Source organism: Perna viridis, chromosome 13, assembly GCF_037379345.1.
Source record: "Perna viridis isolate PV_CMFRI_1.1 ecotype Kerala chromosome 13, ASM3737934v1, whole genome shotgun sequence".
In the NCBI taxonomy this organism is placed as follows: Eukaryota; Metazoa; Mollusca; class Bivalvia; order Mytilida; family Mytilidae; genus Perna; species Perna viridis.
In genome coordinates this window covers 19167315-19193825 of record NC_142457.1, presented here as the reverse complement: position 1 = coordinate 19193825, position 26511 = coordinate 19167315, and the positions used below count along the sequence as shown (strand labels likewise).

At 33.8% G+C, this 26511-nt stretch overlaps 1 protein-coding gene across 1 annotated transcript in view; it reads right to left on the bottom strand.

The window, feature by feature from the left end:
• Window positions 1–25991, bottom strand: part of LOC148599844 (WW domain-containing adapter protein with coiled-coil-like) — a 31843-nt gene extending 5852 nt beyond the window's left edge. Inside the window, exons 1-12 of the mRNA XM_088558773.1 lie at window positions 25828–25991; window positions 25639–25672; window positions 23948–24113; window positions 23059–23165; window positions 22004–22143; window positions 20105–20166; window positions 18932–19219; window positions 5287–5523; window positions 3458–3523; window positions 2145–2571; window positions 1440–1617; window positions 134–261 (exon numbers count right to left, since the gene is read on the bottom strand). Coding sequence (XP_088414899.1) covers window positions 134–261; window positions 1440–1617; window positions 2145–2571; window positions 3458–3523; window positions 5287–5523; window positions 18932–19219; window positions 20105–20166; window positions 22004–22143; window positions 23059–23165; window positions 23948–24113; window positions 25639–25672; window positions 25828–25868 — 1874 coding nt within the window. The 5' untranslated portion in view covers window positions 25869–25991. The remainder of the gene's footprint in view (window positions 1–133; window positions 262–1439; window positions 1618–2144; window positions 2572–3457; window positions 3524–5286; window positions 5524–18931; window positions 19220–20104; window positions 20167–22003; window positions 22144–23058; window positions 23166–23947; window positions 24114–25638; window positions 25673–25827) is intronic.
• Between the last annotated feature and the right edge of the window lie 520 nt (window positions 25992–26511).

The following is a 26511-nucleotide window of genomic DNA, read 5'->3' as shown; positions in this document are numbered from 1 at the left end:
AAATTTTTACAGGGTGTTAATTTGTCAAGAAGTCTAAAACAATTCTTTGCTGGCACTGGTAGCAGATTGTGTTTTTACTGTTTACAAGTTTTTGTACATTTTTGTATTACTTAGATCTGTACCAACACCTTACCTTTGTTCATGAAGGGTAGATTGTATTTCTGCTAGCCTGACTAGTGACCGGGCTCGCTTTAGGTTGACACTGACTTGACTACAGTGAAAACTACCTATCTTTAATCCCTCCTCCCAATATCTGTTGGACTGGAAAAAGAAATGTTGAAATTTTATTGATTGTTATTCATATCTGCAAAGAGTATTATGAGGTATTCCTATTGGCTAAAAGTTGTTCCTATGTATTCATTAATGTATATCAACATGTCATGATGGTATTTCAATATGGTTTTGTCATCAACATGTCATGATGGTACTTCAATATGATTATGTCAACAACATGTCATGATGGTACTTCAATATGGTTATGTCATCAACATGTCATGATGGTATTTCAATATGGTTATGCCAACATCAAATTCTTCAAAGAAAGAAACACAACAGTTGCTTAAAAATAAGGCATTATAAATAAATGACTGCCCTTGGCAAGTGAAATTGCCGTCAATTATGATAATTCCCTCAGCAGCTCAGGCATGAAAATTTCAGGCAATAACACTGTCTCCTGGGCTGTCAATTTATCATGGTATTGTCCTCTACATGAGTAAGTATTGTATACATATAACATCCCTATAATTCAAGGGTGTATTAAGGAGGTAGACCTAGGGTAAGGAACATAACTCTAAATCAGTGAAATGTTTATATCATATTCAATTTCACCAAAGCCTTCAAGCTTTCATTTGAAACGAAATGAAAACAATCTAAGTTACTTTGATGCTTACATGATATTGATGTAAAATGCTGAATACAAGCATTTCAATGACTTGTAAGAGTTGTGTCTCTTACCCTAGGTCTACCTTCGTATAAGGAATTTTATTTGTAAGGTACCCATTCTTGTCGTTTGATTAAATGCACCCAACAAATCGCATCATCTCCATAGACAAACTAACCACATTTTAAGAAACTACAAAAATTAAGTTTATGGTTTAACCAAGCAACTTTCACTCATGGGACACAGAAATATTCTATGTATCCCTAAAAAGGCTAGAATTCTCCAATATCCTATAACACACCTGTCTTCCATCATAAAATTTATCATTTTCCATAGTACCTGTGGACCTATAGTACATTACATCTTAGACTTGTCCCTAATTTTAAATTAAAGAAGAAAAGAGGAAATGTTCTGATTGCACACAACCGTCTTATAGCAAATCTACTACTAACACAGGGAAAACTGCAATTAGTAGTGTCATTTGTAATAAATAAGGACTTGTAGTGAGTCTAAAAGCACCCTTTTAGAGCTTACGTTTTCCCCTCTAAGCAATAAATACCTGTCTTTCAGCATGCTCTGCTTGCCAGCCAGACACATGGTTTACTAAATTCTCATTATAATATTGTTTTAAATTATTCATCATATCTGCCGCAGGATCCTTTGCCACTCCAACGTTTGCCATAGGCCCTGGTTCAATAGCAGCATTCTGGGAACTTGTAGTACTGTTTGGACTCATACTATAGAATACAGAATGACAAGGAATGAGTAACAAAACACTATTAAGAGACTGTCCAAGTAGAGACTTGAAATGGATGGCAAAGAGAAAATTCAATCTCACCATTTTTAGTTCCTATGTAATGTTATGTTAATCTCATTTTTTTCCCTTTATAGTAAAAAGTTGTTTAGTGCTTTCCATGTATTTCTTTCATTCATATCACTTCATTATATAATGAACATAAAAACACAAGTTTGTGTTATCAAATGGATGAATACGATAAAAATTCTACGATTAGCGCATTGATATCAAAGTTGTGACATTTTGGTGGGAGGAAGTCCGTGAGAGAAATTACATTTATTTCACAGAGTAAATTATCAAAATTTATTTCACTGATAACATAGTGCTATGTATATAATATATGTTAAGAAATTTATGAAAGCTGTTGATAATGCAAGGAAACAGTAATAGTTGTTAATTAATAAGTCTGATGAAGCATTGTGCATGTAAAGTAAATGACTCAAGCTCTAAACATTTCTTGCTACTCACCACGAGGACCTTTTACTGGTATCAGAGCCAGGACTTTCACCACCTGTCTGGTCATCACCCTTCCCATGGGGTAAAGTCATGTGATTAAGGTCAACAGGATGGTGGCCATCCTGTGGAATTTCAATCTGGGGCGGTGGATGTGAATGTGGTCTGACATTCGGTGACATCTGCTGCATTGACATCCTTCCATTAATTGGAGGCGTGGCCTGCTGTGACACAACCCTGCCATATATAGATCCCTGGTTCTGCATGGGAGGGGGGATCTGTATGTGTGGATTGGACATTGTCTGTTGGGGGCATGGCCTACTTGAATGGGTGGATGTCATAGATGTATGAGGGGGAATTCTAACCACTGGGGGGTGCTGGTGGTGAGGGTGCACTTGTGGATGTTGTTGATGTGATGAAGATACCGGTGTTTGACCATCCCCTGAAAAGATAAAAAGTAAAAATAATTCTGCTAAACTTGTGCAGGAAAATGATAATCCTACAACAGCACAACTGTTTATGGTATTAATGACAACCTATTATTTACCAAAGAAGAAGGCACGATAAGACTCTAATTGGCCTACAATACTGCTGACAATTTATCATGAAATGTTGAAAGATTTAATCGTAAATTTGAAGACTTGAATCCATAACAAATGAGAAAACATACTAGACTTCTTGTATTGTGTCCACACCCAAGAAACAACTGCATATTTATTGAATACATTCATTATTACACAGTGTATCATCAAGGAATTATTGTTTCTTGGAAGTACAGTTTTTTGGACCTGTTTTTGTGTCAACAAAAACAATGAACTTTACAATTCTCAGCAGTTTTTGTTAAATGACATATTATTCACCATTATGACATCATTACAATGAACTAGTGCCACTAACATTCTTTTTCAGGCCATCCTTAAAAATATCTTCGTTTCCTGCACCCAACCCTCCAACATGGGTCGGTTGGTAGATTTTTTTTCTTCAGAATGAGAGGAAAAATAGAAAGTTTATTAATGTCAGACTTTATTGATTGACATTGCTCCCCTTTAGCTACTAGCCAGAAGCCCGAGGCTAGTAAAAATTAATTCGGGCTAATGAAATGATATGTACATTTTTTTGTTTCAGGCTAGCTGAATCCTATTCAGTCCTCTTTCGTTCGGGCTAGTTCTTGAGAATTTTGTAGGAAAGGACTGCATAGGTACTAAGGAAAAGTTCATAATCTGAAGATTATAAATTGCCATCCAAATTTGTAGAAACTACAGAGTTGGCACCTCTGGAACAGGGAGATAACCCAACAATTATTTTATCCAGGCCTACTTAATATTAACCTGTAGTTTGTTGCTGTGCTATCTGCCTCTTTATAACCTCCTGTAACTGGTGTAGGGTCTGTAATGCTGTAAAAAAGAAAATAATAATAAAAAGTAGCAGGGTCTAAGATTTGAAGTTGTCCTTTAACCAAAAAGCAGGTACTATTTACATTTAGGCAAGTTAAACTTCAATCATACTTGCCTAAAGACTTCCATATTTTAAAATTGGGGTGTCTTTTGGGCAAGCATGATTTTATTTTAACATTTTATTTGAATGTAAATAGTACTGCATTCTTCCGCACACCCACTTTTTGGCAAGGAAGATCACTTAAAAAAGTTTCTTTGTTAACATGCATTAAAAGCAAGGAAAAAAAATCATCATTAGAAGACCACATTTAGGTGAAAGGATTCCGGTAATTTACTTGAAATGCGTATCCTTTCATCACTGATCTTCAAATAAAAGTATATTTATATGTTTCCTGCCTTTGCAAGCCTACGGGCAATAAGACAACTTTAAATGTGTTGGCTTACAACAAAATAAGTTTTACTTTGAGCAGTAAAACCGTGATGAACTTGATAACAAAAAATTAAATGTCCATTCCTTTGCGGTATTGATAATAATTAGTCAAAAAAGCATTTTATTACAAAGATTAAGTCACTAAGCTGTATATGCCATTATGGCACGATACAAGAAAATGAAGAAATGGAACCATATTTGTAGTTCTAATTGATGAATAATTCTAAAATAAAAAGCGAAAACTCGTTTTCCTTTTAAGTTTCAAAAATCCTCTAAATAATGATTCTATTGAATTGTGATTCAAAGGAATAGAAAGGAAACTCCAGTTAGTAATTGACGAAGATTGCTGTATTCACTACATACATATGTAACAAGTCCCTTTCAATTAATTTTTTTCCTAAAAAAAAAAAAAAAAAAAAAAAAAATCGAACAAATCCTTCAATACAGTAGACAATAACAATAGTTCTTCCTGTATTCAGATCTGTATTTTTGAGAAAACCATACATTCACTTCCCACTAAAATCAAATCAAGAACGATAAGTCTTGCAAAGTGCCTATTTCATACATAACCATTGTGAAAGTACTATGGGGTACCAATTTTTGTGGTTTTCGTGAGAAGGTCGAGCCATGAAATGTGGTTCCCAACGAATAGTAAATTCCCATTAATGTGTATACTCATGATACTGAAAACTTCAAAACCACAAATTCAAGAATCCACAAAATTGTGCTTCTTTCCTGATCCACGAAAATTGGTATCCACGAGTACTTTCACAGTATATAACTTTAATCTTTACGAGCCACACCCTAATGACAAACATAGACTGATTTTGAAGTCTGTAACTGTTTCTGAATTAGAAATTAAAAAGAATTGAAGGTTTTTGGACATGCATGAACCACCTCTTCTTTGATTTTTATAGACTGCTACTTAAATATGTTAAAACAGAACAACAAAGAGTGAAAAAATTGTATAAGTGCATTCATATACATGTACATATATCACTCAGATGGCTTAAGTCAATAGCACTTTAATTCAGAAGTGAAGTTGCTTCTTTTCCAGTCCCTGGACTGGGTTTCATAAAAAAATATTCAAAAATTAAGTTTCTTCCTCAAAACCATCCTCAACTACTATTTCAAACAATTAAATTACTAAAAATCTCAATTTGAGGTTTATATATTAAACTAAAGCATATTTCATCAAATAAATATTCTCCTCAAATTTATTCCCAACTTAAATACTGACCCATCTAATTGCTTGAAATTTGAAAATTTAAGGAAAAAAAATAGTGATTTTTTTTCGTGAAACCAAGACTAGGCCCTAAAATGTTGAACCAACCTTTATTAGTTAAGTCCTGGTTGTTCTGAACACCGCTCAGCTGTGTTATCAACTGGGGCAGTGCAGAAATCAAGGGTGCTGACGTACTAGTATTTGGTATCCGAGACATCAGTGAGCCAGGCGTGGTTACAGAGGCAGGGGTTGACGTTGGTCCTAACTGGGGTGTACCGGCACAGCTAGACTGACGAGAACTTGTAGGTGTACTACTGGGTGATATGTCCATCTCTTCATGGTGTTCTGAAATTATAGGGACATTTTAGTATGTGTTACAACCTACAACATACTAGCATGTTCATTAACAATTTGATCATTATTCAGAACTGAAATCAAGGTCAAATATTTGCAGACATTATGCTCTGAAACTCCAGGCACTTTCTGGTCAAAATTGTGAGTTTCACAAATACTTCAAAAAAAAAAAAAAAAAAAAAAAAAAAAAAAAAATTAAATGTGCTGCCAAGTAGAAACATTCACGGCATGTTAAACTTTCTCAGAACTGACATGACCTGTCTTAAGCGTTCAATTTATTTGTTAGCCTTGTTCATAAGGCTTGTGATTTAGTCCAACATGTAATCAGCTGCAAGAATTACTGTAGTGATGTAGTCCAGCATGTAATTACTGTAGTGATCTAGTCCAGCATGTAAATACATGTAGAGACCTAGTCAAAAAATCCAATTTGGGTAAAGATCTAGTACAAAATGTTGTAGATGTTCTTATCATATCTGACAAAGGAGAGAGGTGGGTAGTGAGCAAGCACTTCTTTGAACAATGCCTTAAGTAGAACTCCAGCTAAGGATCATGCAAAATGTGATTCATAGGTAAAAAGCCTACATATTTTTCTTTTTGATATTTTGTTTGAAATGTCACAGTAAACAGAAATTAACATGTGGTTTTTCATATAACCTGTGCTCTTAGGAGATAAAAATTATATAGAATGCACTGTAGATTTCAAAATTAAGGGAGATAACTCTGTAAATGGCACTCAAATACAATAGAATCTACTGGATTTTCAATGCGGATTATCTCCTAAGAGCAGGCAGATTTGAATGAATAATTACACATTTGATAGTACAGACCCATAAAAAAACTTAATTACAAAAATAAAAATATGTAGCCTTTTTTGGGGTGTATCACATTTTTCAGATTTTGCATGATTCTTACAAAGACTGCTACTTAAACATACAAACGAAACTATACTATTTTCTTTGTTCACTCTTTTCAAATTCTCATCTACATGTAAATTAGTAAACAATACTCTAGCTTAGTTATATGGAGAACATGTTGTCGAGTATCAACTGTTCCCACTTATGTACATTGTACTTGTTGTACATCCAAGTATATAAAGTTTCTAATAAAATGAATAAATGGTGTGCACACTGCACTCTACTAGTAATTCTGCAACAAACATTTAGGCATCTGATGGGACATTACATGTACATGTATATGATACCCAACCAAGTTGCAAACCATTTTTGTGCCATTACTTTTGTGTTAATAATCCAATCAAACTGTTATTCCAACTTGACCTGAATTTTATGACTCAATAAGCATACCAAGTTTATAAACAGATCCTTTAATGTCATTACAAGTTATCATCTGGAAACTGTGATGGAACTGAGAGATGCAGGATATACAGTTTTTGGAGGGTATCACATAAGACCTTGCCACTTTGTGTGATGGCAGGTATTGAATTTCAGAATTTTTTTCCACTACCTTAATTTAGCAAGTGCTGAAAATTTACCCTTGCTAAATTTAAGTTTTTTGGTTATTTCTGGACTTTACCTACATTACATACAGAATTCCACTAGCAAATTTTAGCAAGTCGAAATAATTTCTACAAGCAAAATTGAATTTTCACATTGCATTTAGCAAGTATTTCCCCTTAAATTCAATCACTGGATGGGATACAAGAGTAGCATCAAAATTATTTTAGCATCCCCCATAAAGACAAAGGTATATAGTGATCTTGCTGTTTAACCCAACTTCTTTTAGTTTCTAGGATAAAAAGTGGTGGTCACTAGTAATTGTTTTTGCAAACTTAATATGTTGCAAATTCAAATTTTTTTTACACTATATACTAGTAACAGCATTCACAACTTGCTCAGGAAAAGTCTACATGTAAAATGTCAATGTACATGAAATGATAAAGCATTTTCCTTATAAATTTGAAGTATTACAAACTGATAAACATACATGTTGAATACTTTCAAACAGGTTTAAAAACATCAAATTGCATGCGTTGTCATGCTAAGGATAACCCCACTCAAATAAGTTGATATCAGACAGTACTCAAAACTGCATACAACGTATGTCCCATCTATATAATATAAAGCAACAAACCAAATTTTAAACCAATACATTCACTGGGAGCTGAGATTTTTGGGAAAAAATTGTCTCTATCATTCCATATACCATATTTTGCGCAATTTTTTACCAAGAAACTAATTTCAGGACATGGGGGTGCGTATAATACACCCATACATTGTTTCAACACATTTTAACAGACCTAAGATCCGAGGGAGTCAACATCGAATCAGAGACAACTTATGAGCTGCCAAAGCTTATTTATTGACTTTTCATGAGTTTTTTTGTTGACCTTTGTAAGCATAGATAGTAAATACAATCTTCTTGAACAGAATCTGGTTTTAATTTATTACCTCCCAAAAGAACACAGCAGATTATGTTTACAAACGCCATACTTTCATTTTTGTGTATCGATTAACTAATGTTGTCATGCAGTTATTGAGGCATTGCAAAGGGTATTTGGATGTCACTGATTATGGTTTCACCTGTTAATTTTATATCTAACAAGCAATTGACATGTTGATAGAGGGGATTAATTAATCATGAGAGGACACAAGACAATTAGTTACCAGTATAATCAAAGGAGATGGTAAATTGTTTTGCAATGTGCATATAATTATGTCCTTACGATGTATACGATGTATACGACTTGTTAACAATTTGAAAGAAGTAATTAAAATACATACAAGTTTAAACAATTTAATTACTGAATAACAAAATCTTGGGCACATTGCTCATAGAGCCCTAAAATATTTCCAATGGACAAAGAAGTTGATTTTAAAAAAAATATCGTTATTTACTCATCGTATTGAACTCTACTTCATAGATATTGGATTTTCTCCTTTTTGATAATATTTGGCTTCCTTTTTTTCAGTGAACTAATATCAAAATCCTTATCCAACGTAAAAACTATTAATTTTAAACATAAACCCTTTCTGTATCCCCGATACACATTGGAGAAAATTCTGCATTTCATTAGATCACGCTTGGCCGAGCTATCAACACACGTGCCCTATTTGATGACTGTCTGCATTGTTCACTCAGACCCTTTAATAGATTGTAGTAAAAACAGTCCTACTTCTAGAATTGGCAATCTTCAGAACTTCATTACTTTCAATAAAATCCTTTCAAAGGTAATCAAAACATATGTCCAAGCTGACATTTTCAGCTATTGTCTATGTTACACATTTTTTACCCGAATAGTAAATAAATACACATAAACACGGACAAAACAGATGAAATGGTCCTTTCTATTTACAAATAAATTAAAGCCAGAAATGTTTGTGGTTCTAACAAGTTACGCTATTTTCACCGCATACAATACATACGTACATGGGTAAAATGTTTAAACTTTTAAAGGAAAAACCACCCTGTGCATTATACACACCAAAATATGGTAGTGAAAAATGGCTAAGTCTCACAAAACAAGAAGTTGATATCCGACAGCACCACAAATACACAGTACGCCCAATCGAGATCCAAGATAATTGTAACGAAATTCATACAGCTGATTCCAATATACAACCCACTCATTATTGTCTGTTTTATAACAAGAAAAAATGTCTGTGTTTGGTCCCTTATTCCTTCAGTCAAGGACATAACCCTAAAATGAACCTGGACCTTTGGAGGTATTAATTGGGTTATGTAATAAATTGATAAAAATCCATACAATTATATTCGAGATAACTAGAAAACTATGATCGAGCTCACAAAGAGTACAATACCCTCTTTCCCTCGCTTTGATGAAGTTCCATGCAAATGAAACAGAGCCCACTCTAAAGGGAGAAATGAGCAAAAACTTCTATCCTTGTTTGTGCTTACTTCTCCTATTTGTTTTTGACAAGGAGAAATTTTTGTAATAGAATACACAGACAAAAATGTCAATTTTGTTATTTTTCAAATAGAATTTAATAAAACTTCTCCTTGTCATTAATGTCAAGATTAGGCCCTATGTAAATTTCTTCAATTGAAAACCTTCGGCAGTAATAATAGGGTTAGAGCACCAGCAACATTCTACACAATGTACATATAGCTGTAGATGCTATGAAACATGAATGTCTCACAATCATTCTGTACAAAGTGACCTACACATTTAGGAAGATTATTTGAACCATTAGTGAAGCCCCACAGCATGTATTATAAAGAGATATTTTACGAGGTCAAAAAAGCGGAAATTGGCAAAATCTGAAGTAAATATACAGTAAAAAAAGAATTTTAATGGTAAAATCCATATCTGAAATAGTGGAAATCCCCTAAACAACAGAAGAGAATCATCGCTGGTTATAGGAAATTTCTTATTTTCCAGTTGGTTGAGACATGAGCAATATAACAAAATAGCCATGCATTGCAATCAAAGTTAAGGAGGTAGACCTGGGGTAAGGGACATAACTCATGAAATCAATGATATATTTGCATCACACTCAATTTCACCAATCGTCTGAATATAGCTGAAATATTGCTGCTCGGACGCTAAACCCCAACAAACAAACAAACAAACAAACAATTTCACCAAAGCTTCTCAAGCTTTCGTTCGAAGCAGAATAAAATGAATCCAAGTTAATTAGATGCTTACATAAGATTGATGTAAAATGCTGAATACAAATGTTCCAATGATTTTTAAGAATTGTGTCCCTTATTCTAGGTCTACCTCCTTAAATGCTGTCAAGTACAGAGCTCTGTCCTTCTTAGACAAAGTCAAAAATCATATTATTACTTCATGCAGTTGTACATTTACATATGATTCTAAAGTTTCCTATAAAGTTTCATCAAAACCCCCGGAGTGCCTTGGGAGTTGGGCTTACAAGGTTTCAACATGTAAAACCCTGAAGTTGGATAATCTCTGTATGTGGGGTCCTTCAACAGTAATTATATTCCTTCATGCACATCTACACGATACCCAAGCTTCCTATAAAATTTCATCAAAATCCCTCAAGCAATTTAGGAGAAGTTATGCTTATAAGAAATGTGAACTGATGAACAGACCTATATGGTCAATAACAAAGGATCTCAAAACAAACTGACCTTCCAACGGAGAGCAAAATCATGGTCACATAAGACAGGTGGTCTTTATAAACAGGTTAATTTTATATAGAATGCACTACATGGGGATATTTCATCCCTGTCTTTGAGACAAGTTATTACTGAATACAGGTACCAATACATGTACATGTACCAAAAGATTCCATCAAGAGGTTTCAGATGAGTTGCACCCACAAGGCATTCTATTGTTGGAGCATGCTGAAAATGGTTGAAATTCCATGAACTATAACAAAATTGATGAAATCCAAATATTAGGGTAGTATACACATCTACACTTCATAACAATACACCATACCAAATATCGAAGAATCCATCAAGAGGTTTCAGAGGAGTTTTATGAGGGACGGAAGCCCATGTTGAAGTATGGGGGAAAAAATGTGTCATTTTAATTTGAAGTTGCATCGCAAAACCTTGAATTTGTAGTTAAAATAATTAATTTTATAGAAAATGTCAAGAAAAAGATAAAACCATCAACAATCAATGGGTGTAATTTTGAACCAAAAAATCATATCTATCCTACATGTACCCTTCAACTTCATTCAGGGTTTTTTCCATGATTTTGAAAACTTCAATCACTTTCGGTTGATAAAATGAGAACCTTTTCATTGGAATATTTTTCAAAGTAGTATTTGCATCTGACATCAATAAGATATTCCTGTATTGTCTGTAATTTACAGCATTGTGACAAGACATTAAATAAAACTTAAATATTAATTGCATTATCATATAGCAAGTTATTTTTTTCCCACTATCATGCAAGCATGTTTTCCAGACAATCCAAATACTGGTAACATACATGTACCCGAGATCTGATTAGAGATACTCCCCAGCCTTTAAGAATAATCAAAATTTTAAATCCTTTTACACTAGGTCTTATACTTCACCAGGGACCATATACTCCATACATTCTGTCGTAATTTTAAATGTCTTAAAAATATAAAAAACAAGCTGTTTTCTGCATGGTCACCCTTTGAAGAAACACAAAAATACAGCAAACACAATGTAGATATAAATATTTTCAAAAAAGTATTTTCCCTTGTGTTGCCTCAAGAGATACTATTTTTAGCACAATTGCAACTCCAGATCAAGTTAATGACAATTTTATGTCATTAATACACAATAAGTTTCTGAAGAGTTCAATGATAGCAGAAATGTTATTTTCAATATCATTAATAGTGCCGACATGCAACTACAAAATGTAGTGACACCGGGGTAGTGAAACCGTTAACATTCAAATCACGCTTGAGTGTTCAAGGGAACCAAGATTCTAGCTACAGCTCTTAATGTTTTTTTGTACCTTTAATGAATTCAGATGACAAAATGAGACTAGTGACAAAAACAGTGATATATAGAATAACTCAAATTTAAAAAAACAGGGATACTGCATTTACTTCTTGAGTGATGAAAACAAAATTTTACATACATATTTGTAGGTCCTGCAGGATTTTTAAGGGTCAGACATAATTTCACCCTGTGCGCGACCTATGACTTCAGGGGTAAAAATTAGGAAATACAAGCTGGTAGCCCAGACCATATTTTTGTTTAATATTTTCTCTGTTTTCTAAATTTTATCCTTAAAAGTTTGGTAGCCCAGCTCAGAATCTAGTAGTCACTGGCCACTACTGAGCAACTGCTAATTTCTATCCCTTGACTCACAGAAAGTTTCATAAACTCTATCAATCTTAAAGTACAATACATTTTAGATAAAACTTCTAGGTTTCATAATTTGATACACAAAAGGCGTAACTTAGGAATTAAGTTTGAACAGAAAGCAATGGGATTTCTTTAATGAAATTATACCTATATATAACATGTACATGTATAAATATATTTTGAGTTCTAGTTCTTTTAAAACCTTTTTCTTATCAAACCTTATTTCCCATACATACTCAATGTAGTATTTTTTAGCCAAAAGCCCTGTCATACACATGTAGAAGATGCATATTTTCTTGCTTACAAAAACATTAAAGAAATTCAAAAGGACACAAACTGTTGAGTGATTAAATGAATTTCAGGAAATGTCTATGCAAAAATGATTAAAATGGACAAAAAGCACTATAAGAAAGTACAGCTAAGGCTTTAAACTTGCACAAATGAGCAAGCTGTGTATACAGCATTTTATTATACACCTGTAAAGCTGGAAGTACAAGTACACATACATGTATGTAGTGATCTACCGTTCATTCGTCACTCCCCAGTTCTAATAAGCAACTCCTCTAAAATGCCGAATGGAATTTGATTTAACTTCCACAATTTTTTTTCATCTTATTCTGCACCTTTCCCATCTGAATACCTTTTGGGTTCATACCTGACGCATGGGATATCTGCAAGTGAGCACTGCTCAACAAAATTACACTAAAAAAAAAAAAACAATCCTTAGAGATAGAAAACAAGACAGCAACAACATAGAGTTACATTTGTGCTAAGCATACCCCAACTTGCACAGGAAAATGAGATAAGACAGCAACCAAAACCACAAGGTATTCCCAAGCTATATAAAGCAACACAACAAATTTGAAATCAAACAATTCATTGGGAGTGGAGAGATTTCTGAGACAACAAATGTTTCTTTTATTCCATATAGTGAAAAATGTCCACAAAATTGCTTGAAACATATGCCCCATCTACATATGTACACTAGTGTACATGTACAATGTACCGTATATAAAGCCAACACACCAAATTTGAAATCAATTCAACCATTGGGCGCCAAGGTAATTTAGACAGAATTCACAGGGAAGGACAAGATGATAACAATACACCACCTGCTCATTTTGTGGGGGTATAAAAAATCAAAAATAAAATAAAAATTGCCCCTATAAATTAGTCTTCTATATTCTCTATACGTAAGCCTTGATACCCCACCTATGCTCTACCATTTGATAGCATGCACCATTTGACCAATGACATTTAAATTCAATATTACTGAAGATCTCAATTAGGACTACCCATGAAACAAAATTTGATCAAAAATAGTGAAAGATGATGATTTGAGAGTTTTCGGCTCAAAATTAAATATTTGTTTGTCATTGCCTAACTGACTCGCAAAATACCTCCTTACTGAAAAGATATAAATTTGTGAATATCATCCTACAGTGTAGAAGGAGACGTGGACGAGACATGAATACCCTATATTCACAATAAGGCAGCCCACCAAAACAAAAATCTGAAATAAGAAGTGCACATCTTCAATATCTAATAAATATTCTGTGAAAGTTCCATTTAATTCCAATCGATGGTGTAGGAAATGGGTCCCCAAGTTTGGACACAAGGAAAAATACCCCCATTACTATACATGTACATCTAAAATTTACCAGAATACTTATGATAGCACTGCTCAATTATACTCTGCCCCACACGAAAAAAATGCCCATGCAATATATTTATGTATCAATCCAAATGCATGATATGGAAGGCAGTGTTCATTCCAGACAGTGCCCTTATTTATTTACATATGGCGCATAAAAAGTGTGACGGGTGGACCATGCGGGAGCGCAGTTTTCTGTAAGTCGATCTCTAAATCAAAAGATACTGCAGTCGACTGACAACAGACAACAATGCATGGACGGACAAAAATTGCAATCGGATATGACTGGCACTGACGAACCCAGAAAGTTTCAAATAAAGTGGGAAAATGAATATTCATGGGAGTCATATGATTCCAAGAAGAATATAATGCAGTCTGATCTTTGTATTAAATCGAAAACACAATACCTTTACAATTGGTACTAACAATTTCAGTAAAAGTACACTTACAATACATGCACAAACAAATGACCACAAGTTAGCTGTTCAACCTAAAACTGCTGATTTAGTTCAAATAGTTGCTAAATCTGCCTACTCAGATAATGAATCTGTAATAATGGTAGCATTTCATTGTGTGTACTGGCTTGCAAGTGAAGACCTCCTTATGCACAAATATGACAGTTTGATGGATTTCCTAAAGCTGATGAAATGTCCAAATGTTGAAAAGCTTTCTCATTCAAAAACCGTAACATACACATCTGAAACCACAGCAAATGACATCCTCAAGTCAATCGCGAGTCATTAGAAAAAACCTAGACTTAAATCTATTAAGATCCCCATAAATTTGTGTGTTTGCTGATGAAAGTACAGATATTTCTGTACATAAAAACTTGTCGTCTATGCAAGGTTTGTTGACCCAGAAACATTTACCCGAGTACGCATTTCATTTCGATTTTTAGAATCCTGAGTCGCACTGGAGAGGCTATTTCTCAAGAAACACACAATTCACTTGCGACATGAAATGTCAATATTTCAAAAGTAATGGGGTTTGGAAGTGACAGTACCACTGCAATGACAGGCAAAGGTAAAGGTTGTGCAGGACAATTACTTTTGAAAAGTCCAATGATGATCAACTACCACTGTCTTGTCCATAAACTTGCATGTTAGTTCTCAAGCTGCCCAAAATGTTCCCTACCTTAAAGATTACTAAGAGACATTGACTGGTATGTTTTATTTCTTCAAACCATCTTCTCTTCGTCATGATGACAAGAGTTGAAAGTATCCAAAAAATTATTAGATGAACCTTCACTGAAGGTTAGAGAAGTACATGAAGTACGCTGGATGTTTATTTACAAAGCAGTTGAAACCGTATTTCGTTGTTTGATTCTTTGATTTCAGTTGAGTACTGAGTGTCAATGATGCTAAAGCCAAAGGTTATGCAAAAAAAAAAGAAAAAAAAGAAACTCTGACTTCATTAGAACAAATTGTTCATTAATGGATGTTTGCTCTGTCTTGTATTTCAAAAAACTCACTTGGATATTTCAATGGTAGACGCGTGTGTTAATCACAGCATTAGAAATCTTGCAAAAATCAGAAGTGGTAAAATCAATGAAGAAAAGGACACATATCTTAGCCAAAGATTTGATTACTAATGATGATAGTAAACTGGTTTTTAAAGACAGCCACAAAAGGAAACAGAAACCTGAAAAGTATCAAAAATGATTTATTGACCAACCCACACTAAAACTGAAGGCGAGATTCCCCAAAGGGGACTCCAATATTGTTTATACATTTGGTGTCCTGTGCATGAGACCGGTGTCGATGTACAGTGGTGAAGCCCTACATAATTGGGGCAATTAGCAATTAAATGTAGTGATTATCATTTTGGAAAAGAAAAACAACATGAAGATGGTGAGGTAGCTCAGCCGTTAATCAACCCTGAAGAAACCAAATAAGAATGGAGTTTGATAAAACCAATTCAAACTTGTTGAACTTTGGGGACTTATCAATAAGTTCCGTGGACAAGATTTCCCAAATTTATTGAAATTAGCTGCAATGGTTGTTACAGGCCCAATTCACAGTGCACATTGTGAATGAGGGTTCAGTAGTCAAAATAAGATAAAATCATTCTTAAGAAATAGAATATCAGCAGACAGACTTGATGACTAGATGATGGTTAGGTGTGAGGGTGGTCAAATAGGTGCATTTTAGTTCGACAAGGTGTTGGATGATTGGAGAAAGAAAAAGAACAGAAAGATTTTGAATGGACCAGCAGCAACATCTACATGTAAATGAAGGACAACATTAATTAGCAGAACAGCATTATTGTTTAATAAACAAATACTAAATACTAGAACAATGATTTATTCATTTAAAGTGTATACTGAAAATTAATTAGTATAGAATATAAAAAACCAGAGGTTAACTGATTTGTTGAGTTGACTACTGTTATGTGATAATGACCCTCTGTTTTACTGTCAAGGGGGCCACTGGCCCCGTTTGCAATTGTCTGGAATTAACACTAGGAAGGTATGGACCTGACATTTAGACCAATAGGAAAATCACCCTATTTCAGAGGATTTTAAATTTACTTCCAAGAGTGAAAGGGTCCTATATACATTGTACATATATGTAGACTTTTCAAGTTTCAAAACTTTTTTTTCAGAATGTAAAAGAATGGCCAATAGAAATTCTGAAGACCAATAAAAATTGCCCATTCTAAAAATTTTAATCCAAACTTACATTAGGGCATAAAAAAATGTTTAATCTACATTAACATGTACAGTATAAAAAAATTCTTAAAGCAGATCTATACAAATATTATGAACTTTCAAACCCTATGTAACTCTATACATGTACATGTAACTAACTGCATCTGCATATTTTACGATCTGTGATACCCTAGTTGTAGAATTTAAATTCAGCATATATGCTTTGATGTAGATAAAGTTATACAGTGTTTTGTATAAGCAGGTTTACAGTGTCCAAACTATCCCAAAATAGAGGGACTAAGCACCATGTTTTCCTTTTAATACACCCAATTACTGGCTGACTGCTTATTGGCAAAATAGTACATGTATATAAGTATCTGTAAGCCTTCAAGCTAAGAAAACACACATCGTGTCAGGGTAGGAAACTCGTAGAAAATATCTACCAGACCACAGGGCTGGCTACATCAAAAAGTTACCTATTCTGATTAAAATTTACCAGCCCTGAAAATTTATGTAATCAAATGCCAATCAATTGTCCTTTTCAGATTCTAAGGTATTTTGTTGTTTAAAATGTTAGTATGACAAAAATGAATAATTTGATAAACCTAAAGATGTTCTGTAATATGTATGACTTATGATTTGTCACTTGATGAAAACACACTGCAACAAGTGCATATGTACATGCGTAATTGAGACACTACTGGTGACTTTATAGAGCATTTCATTTCTGAAAAGTTCTGCTTTAAGTAAATAAAAATTAAATTTTGATTTCATTTATCGTTACTTTACTTTTAAACAAATCGAAAAACTCAGTCACTGTCAATAATTTTCCTCAGACTCGTCTCCAGACAGCTGAATGGCATAGTTGACATAGTTAACTTTCCATGCGAATCGTCACAAATTTGAAACTCTGTTTTAAAGTTTAGAACAATTAATCATTTTGGTTTAGATTGATCATACAGTTTAATCTTTTCCTTGGAATCAAGATCGCTCTTTTTTTTTGGGGGGGGGGATCCAAAATATTGTCATAAAGACACAACTTTTACAAATACATTTTTTCCCTAACGTCAATATTTTTGTTCAATAAGCGCGATCACTATTGGTTGATGTAATGAAAAGCAGCCAATGGGATGTGATTTGACACATACAAGGGTGTACCACACAAAATTTTACAGCTATTCTGGTTTCAAAAATAAGTGAACTCTTGCAAAATTTTCATCAGTTTACCTGCTATTTTTTCCCCTCCTACATAAAATACTACTGACATTCCTGCAAACCTGTTTATATTTCTTAATGGCAATCCATATTTTACGCTGTATTCTATGTGAACATTTGTAAAATCCTTCCATTTGTAATACTTCAACAATTGAACATTATTGTACATACAGTGTACTATATGGAAAGATTCACAATCAGTAAAGCATTATTTGCAGCCAAAATTGGGGAAACAAGAAAAGCCAATACTCTGCATCTATGACAGCAGCAGTGGTATGATACCTGTAGAATCACCGTCACTATTCATCAATATGAAAAACAATACCATGATCATTTGAAACTTTGTGCATGTCAAGTTGGTATGCTCAGATATTATTTCTTCCTTAAACTTGTTGTATAGACTACAAGACTAACTTTCTTTTTTGATAGGAAAATTCCTCAACATTTATGATAGACAGACTGAAGCGCCCTCTTGTACTATAACTAACTTACTTGACCAACAGGTATATAATAAAATACTGAGCTAATTCAATTTCATGTTTAACATTACAGCACATACAATGACTTGAAGGAATAGAATTGGTCTTTAATCAAATGAAAATCCCCTGACAAAACTGGATATTATGGACAGAACATCAGTGATGTATATATGTACAATGTAAGACCAGAATTATGAATGGCTAAATAATATTCTGACAGAAGTGACGAAATTTGTCAACACTGAAGTAGACGATTGCGCAGTGGATACCATTTTATATTTATTTATTTAATTTAGTAACAATTTGGAATTTATTGACTGTGTAGAAATGTATTATTAGCTTTCCGAGAAGAAAGTCTCACACACTCTCCTCGCCGAATGAGCTCTGTCCATGATTGGCATAGACTAAAATTATATTATTCAACAAAGGGAAACCCAACTCCATCACAAAAGTTTACTATGTTATGCATATCATGTTTGATTAGCTGCACAATATGTATTTCTTATGAATGAATTGTTGCAGTGATTATGGGTTAAGGATTGGAATAAATGCAACTTATCTTATCATACTTACCAACTTAGAATATCGATAATCCATAAATCCATTTAATTTTTACAATAGGAACTTTTAATTTATTCCCATTTCGTAACTCACCATGTTTTTTAGGTGTCCGATGTCCGTAGGATCGACTGTCACTGTCCCGTCTCCGCCGTCTATCATAATTATCACGTCTATAGTCCGACTTAGAATGGTCTGTCCGATGGGAAGAGGATGAAGTTGACCCTTGACTAGCACTATAGTCAATTTGACTTTCCTGGAACTTTTGGATGAGAAACTGTTTGTCTGGCTTTCCACTTCCAGCATCAAAGTCTGAGTTTCTAAGTGAGTTCTTGTCAGAAACTGTCCTGTTTTCACTTCTTGTGGAATTGTGAACACTGGCAGCTACAATCAATAAAATAAGAATTCAAGTGAGTGATGAAAATAAAGGGTTCTTAATTTAAGAATATTTTAGAGGAGACCATGTACATGTATCAAATCCCGAAACAAAACAGGCCATTTAATAGTTTAAAATGTGTCATAATATAGAATTGTGTCAATAGTTTTCTTACATGTATAGTCTTACTTATACCAGTCGATCCAGATTGCTTTGCCAACATTCCAGAATGATTGCAAAGTAAAAACATTTTTGATTATGTTATTGAAGGAAAGCAAGCTGCCTATGGACAATGGCCATGCCATTCAAATAAGTGTTCGGTGTCCAAGACAAATTCATTGTACATATATCACCTGTATTTTAATACAAGTCAGGAACTGGTTTTGTTGTAGTATTGCTTTTTTTTGTATTATATATTATCTAGTCAACTGTTTTGGTTTCATACAATTATTGATGGGGGACTAATATGAACTTGTCATCAAGAGAGGATCATTCTATGCTGAAGGCTAGACAGACTCAATAAAAGCATTACTATCTTACAAATAGTATTCCTGGAGCCAATGTCTCACAGATATTTCCCAGACCTGTCGGGCAATTGGTCAGGCAACCTAACAAAATCTGCTGGACTGAACAATTATCTGCTTGATTTCTCTGATTCAATTTAAATTTGCTTGATTTGGACGCCATCTTTAAACTGGATGTCCCGGTTGAAGCGTGTCTAATAAAAAAAAATGTACCAGACATCTGGTCTGGAAATCACGCTAATTTTATCGGACCAGCAGCTATAAGTACCAGTCATGTCCGACAGTCCAACAAATTTCGCCACGACTGTATTTCCAATATACCTCTACTTTGACCTACTGATTTCTTCATGACATTCCAATAATACTTACATTTACTAGATGAATGTGATTTATCATTAGGTGTACTTGTTGTTCTTGGCTTAGTACATAAACTACAAAAGATGTTAAAGCATTATAAAAGACCTCATCACTTACAATGAGGAGAACTATTTAGCAAACTTGCTAGTAAGCAAGGTATCAAGAGACTACAACGGACATAAAATATTCATACAATTCATAAGTTATCCTGTTCCCGAGCCATTGATTATGCACTCAACTTGTTCACTAATGAGTGGTGATTAAAGTCCACAGTTTTACAATACAGTTTCAAGTTTTCTAAACAACTGATATAGGAGAAATTGATTATTCTTCTGTCTGTTATTGGTTTAAACTAAATGTATACATCCACTCTTCATAGTAATATTTAGATTTTAAAATGCTCGCCAAACCTTGCAAGTTAATAAACACTATTTACCTTAAGTGCAGAAATAACTTAAACCACTCATAAATGATGGAGAATCTATTTTTGTTTGCTTTTTTAACCTTGTAAATTTGTAGAATCATTAAGAAATAACAATAAATTCATGGTAAAGCTTACAAGAAACTTCTAGCAAAAGTGTTTTAAAGGGTATATTGAAATGATATGTGTATGTAATATAAACTTTTATCTTCAATACATACAGAGATCATTTTATAAGGTCTACAAACAAAGCGGAAATCAGCAAAATCGGAAGTAATTATACAGTAAAAAAAGAATCGTAACTGATTTGAAATAGTGGAATTCCACTAAAGAGCGGAAAAAAATCATGTCTGTACATACTTGAAAGAAATCTCTCGCAGGAATAAATCTTTTTAAAAACATAAACATCATATGTGTATTAAAAGTACATTGACATACAAGTCTTTTGACCTCAATCTTTGTCTTAATAAGGGGTGGAACATTTCCACTCTGCCACGGTCCAATACATATTGTGATTTATACACAGGTCTTGGTTATAATTTTTTCTATTACATTTCAACAAATGCCAAAAAAAAATGTCACAAAGGCATGTCAGTAGGTAATGACTAGCCTATATTCCTTACAGTTTCAGCAAAATCTTCAGTGCTCTATACTGCCCATGGTTTGTGATTGAGAAACATAATTTCTTGCTCCTATTACTCTGTTTTTGATTTCCACATAAGTAGTAGTCTTTGTAAGAATCATGCAAATTCTGTAAAATGTGATGCACCTCAAAAAAGGCTATATATTTTTATTTTTGATATTGTGTTTTATGAAATGTGTAATTATTCATTCAAATCTGCCTGCTCTTAGGAGATAATCAACGTTGAAAATCTAAAAGATTCTATTGTACATGAGTGTCGTTTACAGAGTTATCTCCCTTAATTTTGTACAGTGCATTCTACATAATTTTTATCTCCTAAGAGCACAGGTTATCTAGAAACGGAATGTTAATTTCAGTTTACCAAGGCATTTCAAACAAAATATAAAAAATAAAAATATGTAGGCTTTTCACCTATGATTCACATTTTGCATGATTCTATGCTGGAGTGCTACTTAAGGTAATTGAGAAATCGGATAGGAATCGAAGAAATGTTTCATGTATCAGAAATTTCTGGCCTCTGCATGTCTTATTCCGTTTTCACCTTTAGTTAATTTTTATGTCACTTGCATATACAGGGGCAACTCTTTCGCTGTACCTGTGTATAATAAATGATTGGGGGCAGCTGCAGCCTGCCCTGTGGTGTGAGGGTTTCCTTGCCCTTCATTGAAGACCAATGGGTGGCCTTGGGCTAACAATTTCATCCCAGTAGGGTTGTTGTCTCTTTGACATATTCACCATACCTATTCTAGTTAAATTGTTAGTATCAATTTCCACATTGTAGCTTGAAAGATCATGACACACCAATGAACCAGTAGATGATTACTGCAGTCTAAGTATAAAATCTTACTCATCATTCCATTCTTTAGGCTTTGTCCATGTTGATTCCTCAGTTTTGCTGTTGTAATAATACTTCTTCCCCAGAGTGTGGGAGGATGTACTAATATGCTCTGACCACTCGCCACAGACCCTAACTGCTGTCTTAGTAACCTGAAAGATAATTGAAGAAAATATTTATATATTACATGTAGCAAGACCCCCACATTTCATATTGTTGCTGAAAATGACAGAAACCTGAATAAATACAAGGATTATGAGTAACATTGAGCCAGTGATTCAGTAAAAGTCTGGATAATGTCCTTTGGTAATTTTTACCAGAATTTATCTGTTGAATCATTGTTCAGGAGTATTAACCCTGTATCTATTCTTACTGAAATACACACCTTACGTAAAAGCATACTTAGAGGAAAGTCTTATGGTATATTTTCTAGTTTAATAGAAGAAAAAAAAGCTACAGTATTAGAAGACTAACAGTGACTGGCACACATTAGTCTTCCAGTAACATACATATGTAGCTCTAGTGTGAAGCATCGTTGGAGCTCTTACTATTTGTTTTGTTTGTTTGTTGGGGTTTAACGTCCGAGCAGCAATATTTCAGCTATATTCAGACGATAGGATCTCTTACTAAGGAGAGAGTACCAAGTGACTGGAAATTATACAAGCTTAGAGGCTTCATAATACATATCTTGTATGGTGTTGCACCATGCCTTTATTCTCTAGCAATATGCTGTGGTTGGGAAGGAAATTTTGGGAAAGGGACATTTGTTGCCAGAAAGGCGAATGACCCATAGCCCCATGCCTTCCAAACCAAACAAGCTGCACCAACTGCTAATATTACAGCTGGCCAAACCACATTTTCAATTTTAAGTCTAATCGATCATTTTTGCTACCCATTCAAGACACTTTTAAGACAACATACAGAAGTGAAGACTGTTTACCATAAGTCTTATTAAATAAACTTTCCACAGGTCAAGTTCAGAGTATTTTGTAGGCTAAATACCCTCATAATACATAAAGTAGCATGCCTTAACAAATTCCTACAAATACATTAACAATAGTACATACCTCATTCTTCTTGTCTCTGCTGTCATGAACATTGGACTTGTAATGTCCTCCATTTTGACTTCTCTCACTTGATCTGGCTGTATGATTAATGGGTGAACTACTGGATCCTGTAATATTAATTCATTTATTTTGAGCTTGTTTTACACAAATATCAAAACTGAATTAAAAAAAATAAACTGCTGAAATATTCTAACCTCCACTAAAGTGCAGGGCTTCAAATTAGTGGCGGTCTGAGGCCTCTGACCCCCATTTTCTCACCTAGGACAGAAAGGAAATCGTTATTTCAGTAACCTGGATACTAGACCAACAAACTATATACATGTAAATCTTCCAAGTCAAGAGCATTGCTGTGGTTTCCAGCTTTTAGGTTTTTCATCTGATATCGCCATTTGTTATTTTGACTTTCCTTTTGACTACTGCCTATATTTTAACAGTTTAGTAATTTTGTTATTACCATTCAATCCTGTTAATTGGAAAAGACAAGCATTTATTTACTCATCCACTGTTCACATATTCATTTGGTTGAGATAAATCACAACAAAGTACAATATCTGGTCAACAAAATGTATTTCTTGTATGTTTTTGGTGAAATCTGAGCATTTGGGCAGTTCCTTCAAAATGCTCAACAACTAGCCTGAATAACAGAGGACTGTTTAGGATTCAACTAGCCCTAAACAAGAAATGTACACATCATTTAACTAGTCAGAATAATGTTTACTAGCCCCAGGCTTCGGGCTAGTAGCTAAAGGCGAGCACTGTTTGGGAACTAAAAAGTCTAGGAATTACTGTATATGAAGGAAACTTGCATATTTTTATTTTAAAAAAACAGCAAGCTCCGAGATAAATTCTAGGAGACAAAAACATTGGTATCACCACAATAATAGCACACCTTTATCCATTCTTTCTTTAGACCTCTCAATATATGAATTCTTGTTATGATATCTGGGACTACCACGGTTTGGACTATCCCTGGACCTGTCATATGAGGAGTCCCGTTTATATCGGTCTGAATCCCTGTATCCGTCATTGTAACTTTTGGATGGGTACTGGGAGGACTGTAACAGAAGGAAAAGAACATTACTAACATGATAGAATCAATTTATATTTCTGAATTTGCATTACACTAGACTTATATTACAGTATTGTTGTACTGAACCAGCCTAATAATGTCCAACCCCAATGTTATCCGTCTACACTCACAGCTTTAAGGAAGTCTGTGAACATGTTAAGTACAACAAATTACCAATGAAACAAAGTATATAATTGCAACATGAAACTAATAGCTCATGTCCAATAAAAATGTCACTTTTCTTGTAAATTTTAGAGGTTTTTGTGAATTCCATCTAAAGAGAAAAATATACATGAAGAATTTGGTTCTGTATGATCCAAACTTATTTTGAAGGTTGTATCTATACCCCAAATGTCAATGTTAGTGAGAATATGTTAAAAGGAAAAGCAAAAATATTTCCAAAATGATTTACGCTGTACTTGTACATTTGCTGATTAATGATATAACAAGTAGTCAAAAGTCTTCTTATATTACAAGTTGTTTTCATAATTGACTTATTCTACGCATAGATGATGTTATACCAAGCAAATAATTTACTGAAACAACCCTAAAAAGCTTTTGCTGTAGTTTTTCGTCTATCAGTAACTGTTGCAATATAAAACTACTTGTAAATAGACAATCGGTATCAATGCATGCATCTGTTATCTTCATTCCTGCCTTAAATTGAAACACTTTACTAATAAGTTTAAGAAATCCTTTGCATAACATAACATAAGATGTGTATGACAGGGATTGAATTTCATAATTTTTCCACTAGCTAAATTTAGAAAGTACTAAAAATTTGCACTTGCTAAATTCCAGTTTTTCGGGTTATTTCTGGACTTTATCTATATACAGTAGAATTCCACTAGCAAATTTTAGCAAGTGGAAATAATTTCTTCTAGCGAAATTGAATTTCAACTTGCATTTGCAAGTGTTTCCCCTTAAATTTGATCACTCGATGACATATAAACAACATACTTAATATGCTCCATAAGAAAGATAAACAGTAAAAAGTCCTAAACTGGATAAATGAAATTTACCAGGATCCGGTGTACTATGGCCCCTAAAATATTCTGTGAGATGGTAGAAAAGGGGTCCCAGCATGTTAAATATCTCTCACTAGACCAATGAGCATGGGTAGCAGAAGTGGAAGACTGACAGTATTAAACAAAGGAAGATAAACCAAAGTAAGTTCTAATAGTTCCTCAATTTCTTATTGTTTCTTCAGGAGTCTTTCAGATGGCACTTGTCTCCTATTAGGTTATAACTGTATTCAATTAAATCTTTAATTACCCATTTTAAGATTTTTTGCTGATGTCGACAAATGTACCCAGTGTCATGACATTAAATATATTTTAACTGAAAACATCAACTTTAGAGAATCTTATTGATAAGAGATTGCAACTCAGGGCCAAACTGGTTGCAAATCTGCATGTATATGGGTTCCTAAGATGAATTTATATTCAGGATTTTCTTCACTGTTCTGTTTAACATGTTTCTTCTTAAACAGCATTGTCTTTCATAATTACCTGGTACAGATGGGGGTCTCTCTTATCTGCATACCTGAAATATACAACAGAAAGCTGTCATGATTCAATATCAATACTCAACACGCTTTTTTTACGATATTCAGAACTGCATTTTGTAAATATTGACAAAAACATGGCGGAAAATTAGACTGGTCAAATGTCGACAACCTAATCTAAAAATATCCTTACCCATCGCTATATCTGGGCTGTTTCCTCGCATGCATTACCATTAATGCATGCGCAGATGAAGTGCTTTGTCGCACGGGCAAACAGTTTTAAGGATATTGGGCAATTTCAGCTGATCTATGCAGCATTCCCTGACAGTTGAGACGCCATATTACATACGGGTTCCTGGGAGTGACGAAATAAAATTTGTGAATTATACCTTTTAGAGAATTTTGAAAATTTTGAACAGAATTCCAAACTGTAATAATTCATATTTTAAGGTCAAACAACCGATAAAATAAAAAAATAAAACTATTCTCCTACACAGTATTCGACATTTTTGATCATGTGACCCATTAAAGAAAGTCACAAAATGGCGGATTGACCTTGGCCGAAGACTGTTGTCCCCTGGAAATAGATATATTGTTGACATTATAGAAGAATAAGTATCTTGTTCACTTACATAAGGAAACAAACTTTTCATTATTCGGATGTATCATTTTTTTGCACTCCCAAAACGGTGTGAAATGACAAAAAGGCAGTAAAACATGTTGAAAAGTTCTTTTCATTATCATTAATATCAATTCACATAAATTATGTGATGACTTTTGTATTATGAAAGTTTTAATGAGTCAAATCAAATACTTTTATAGACCATTCACTTCTTTTTTTTCTATCATGCATCTACACTTTTGAGAGGTTTTCTTA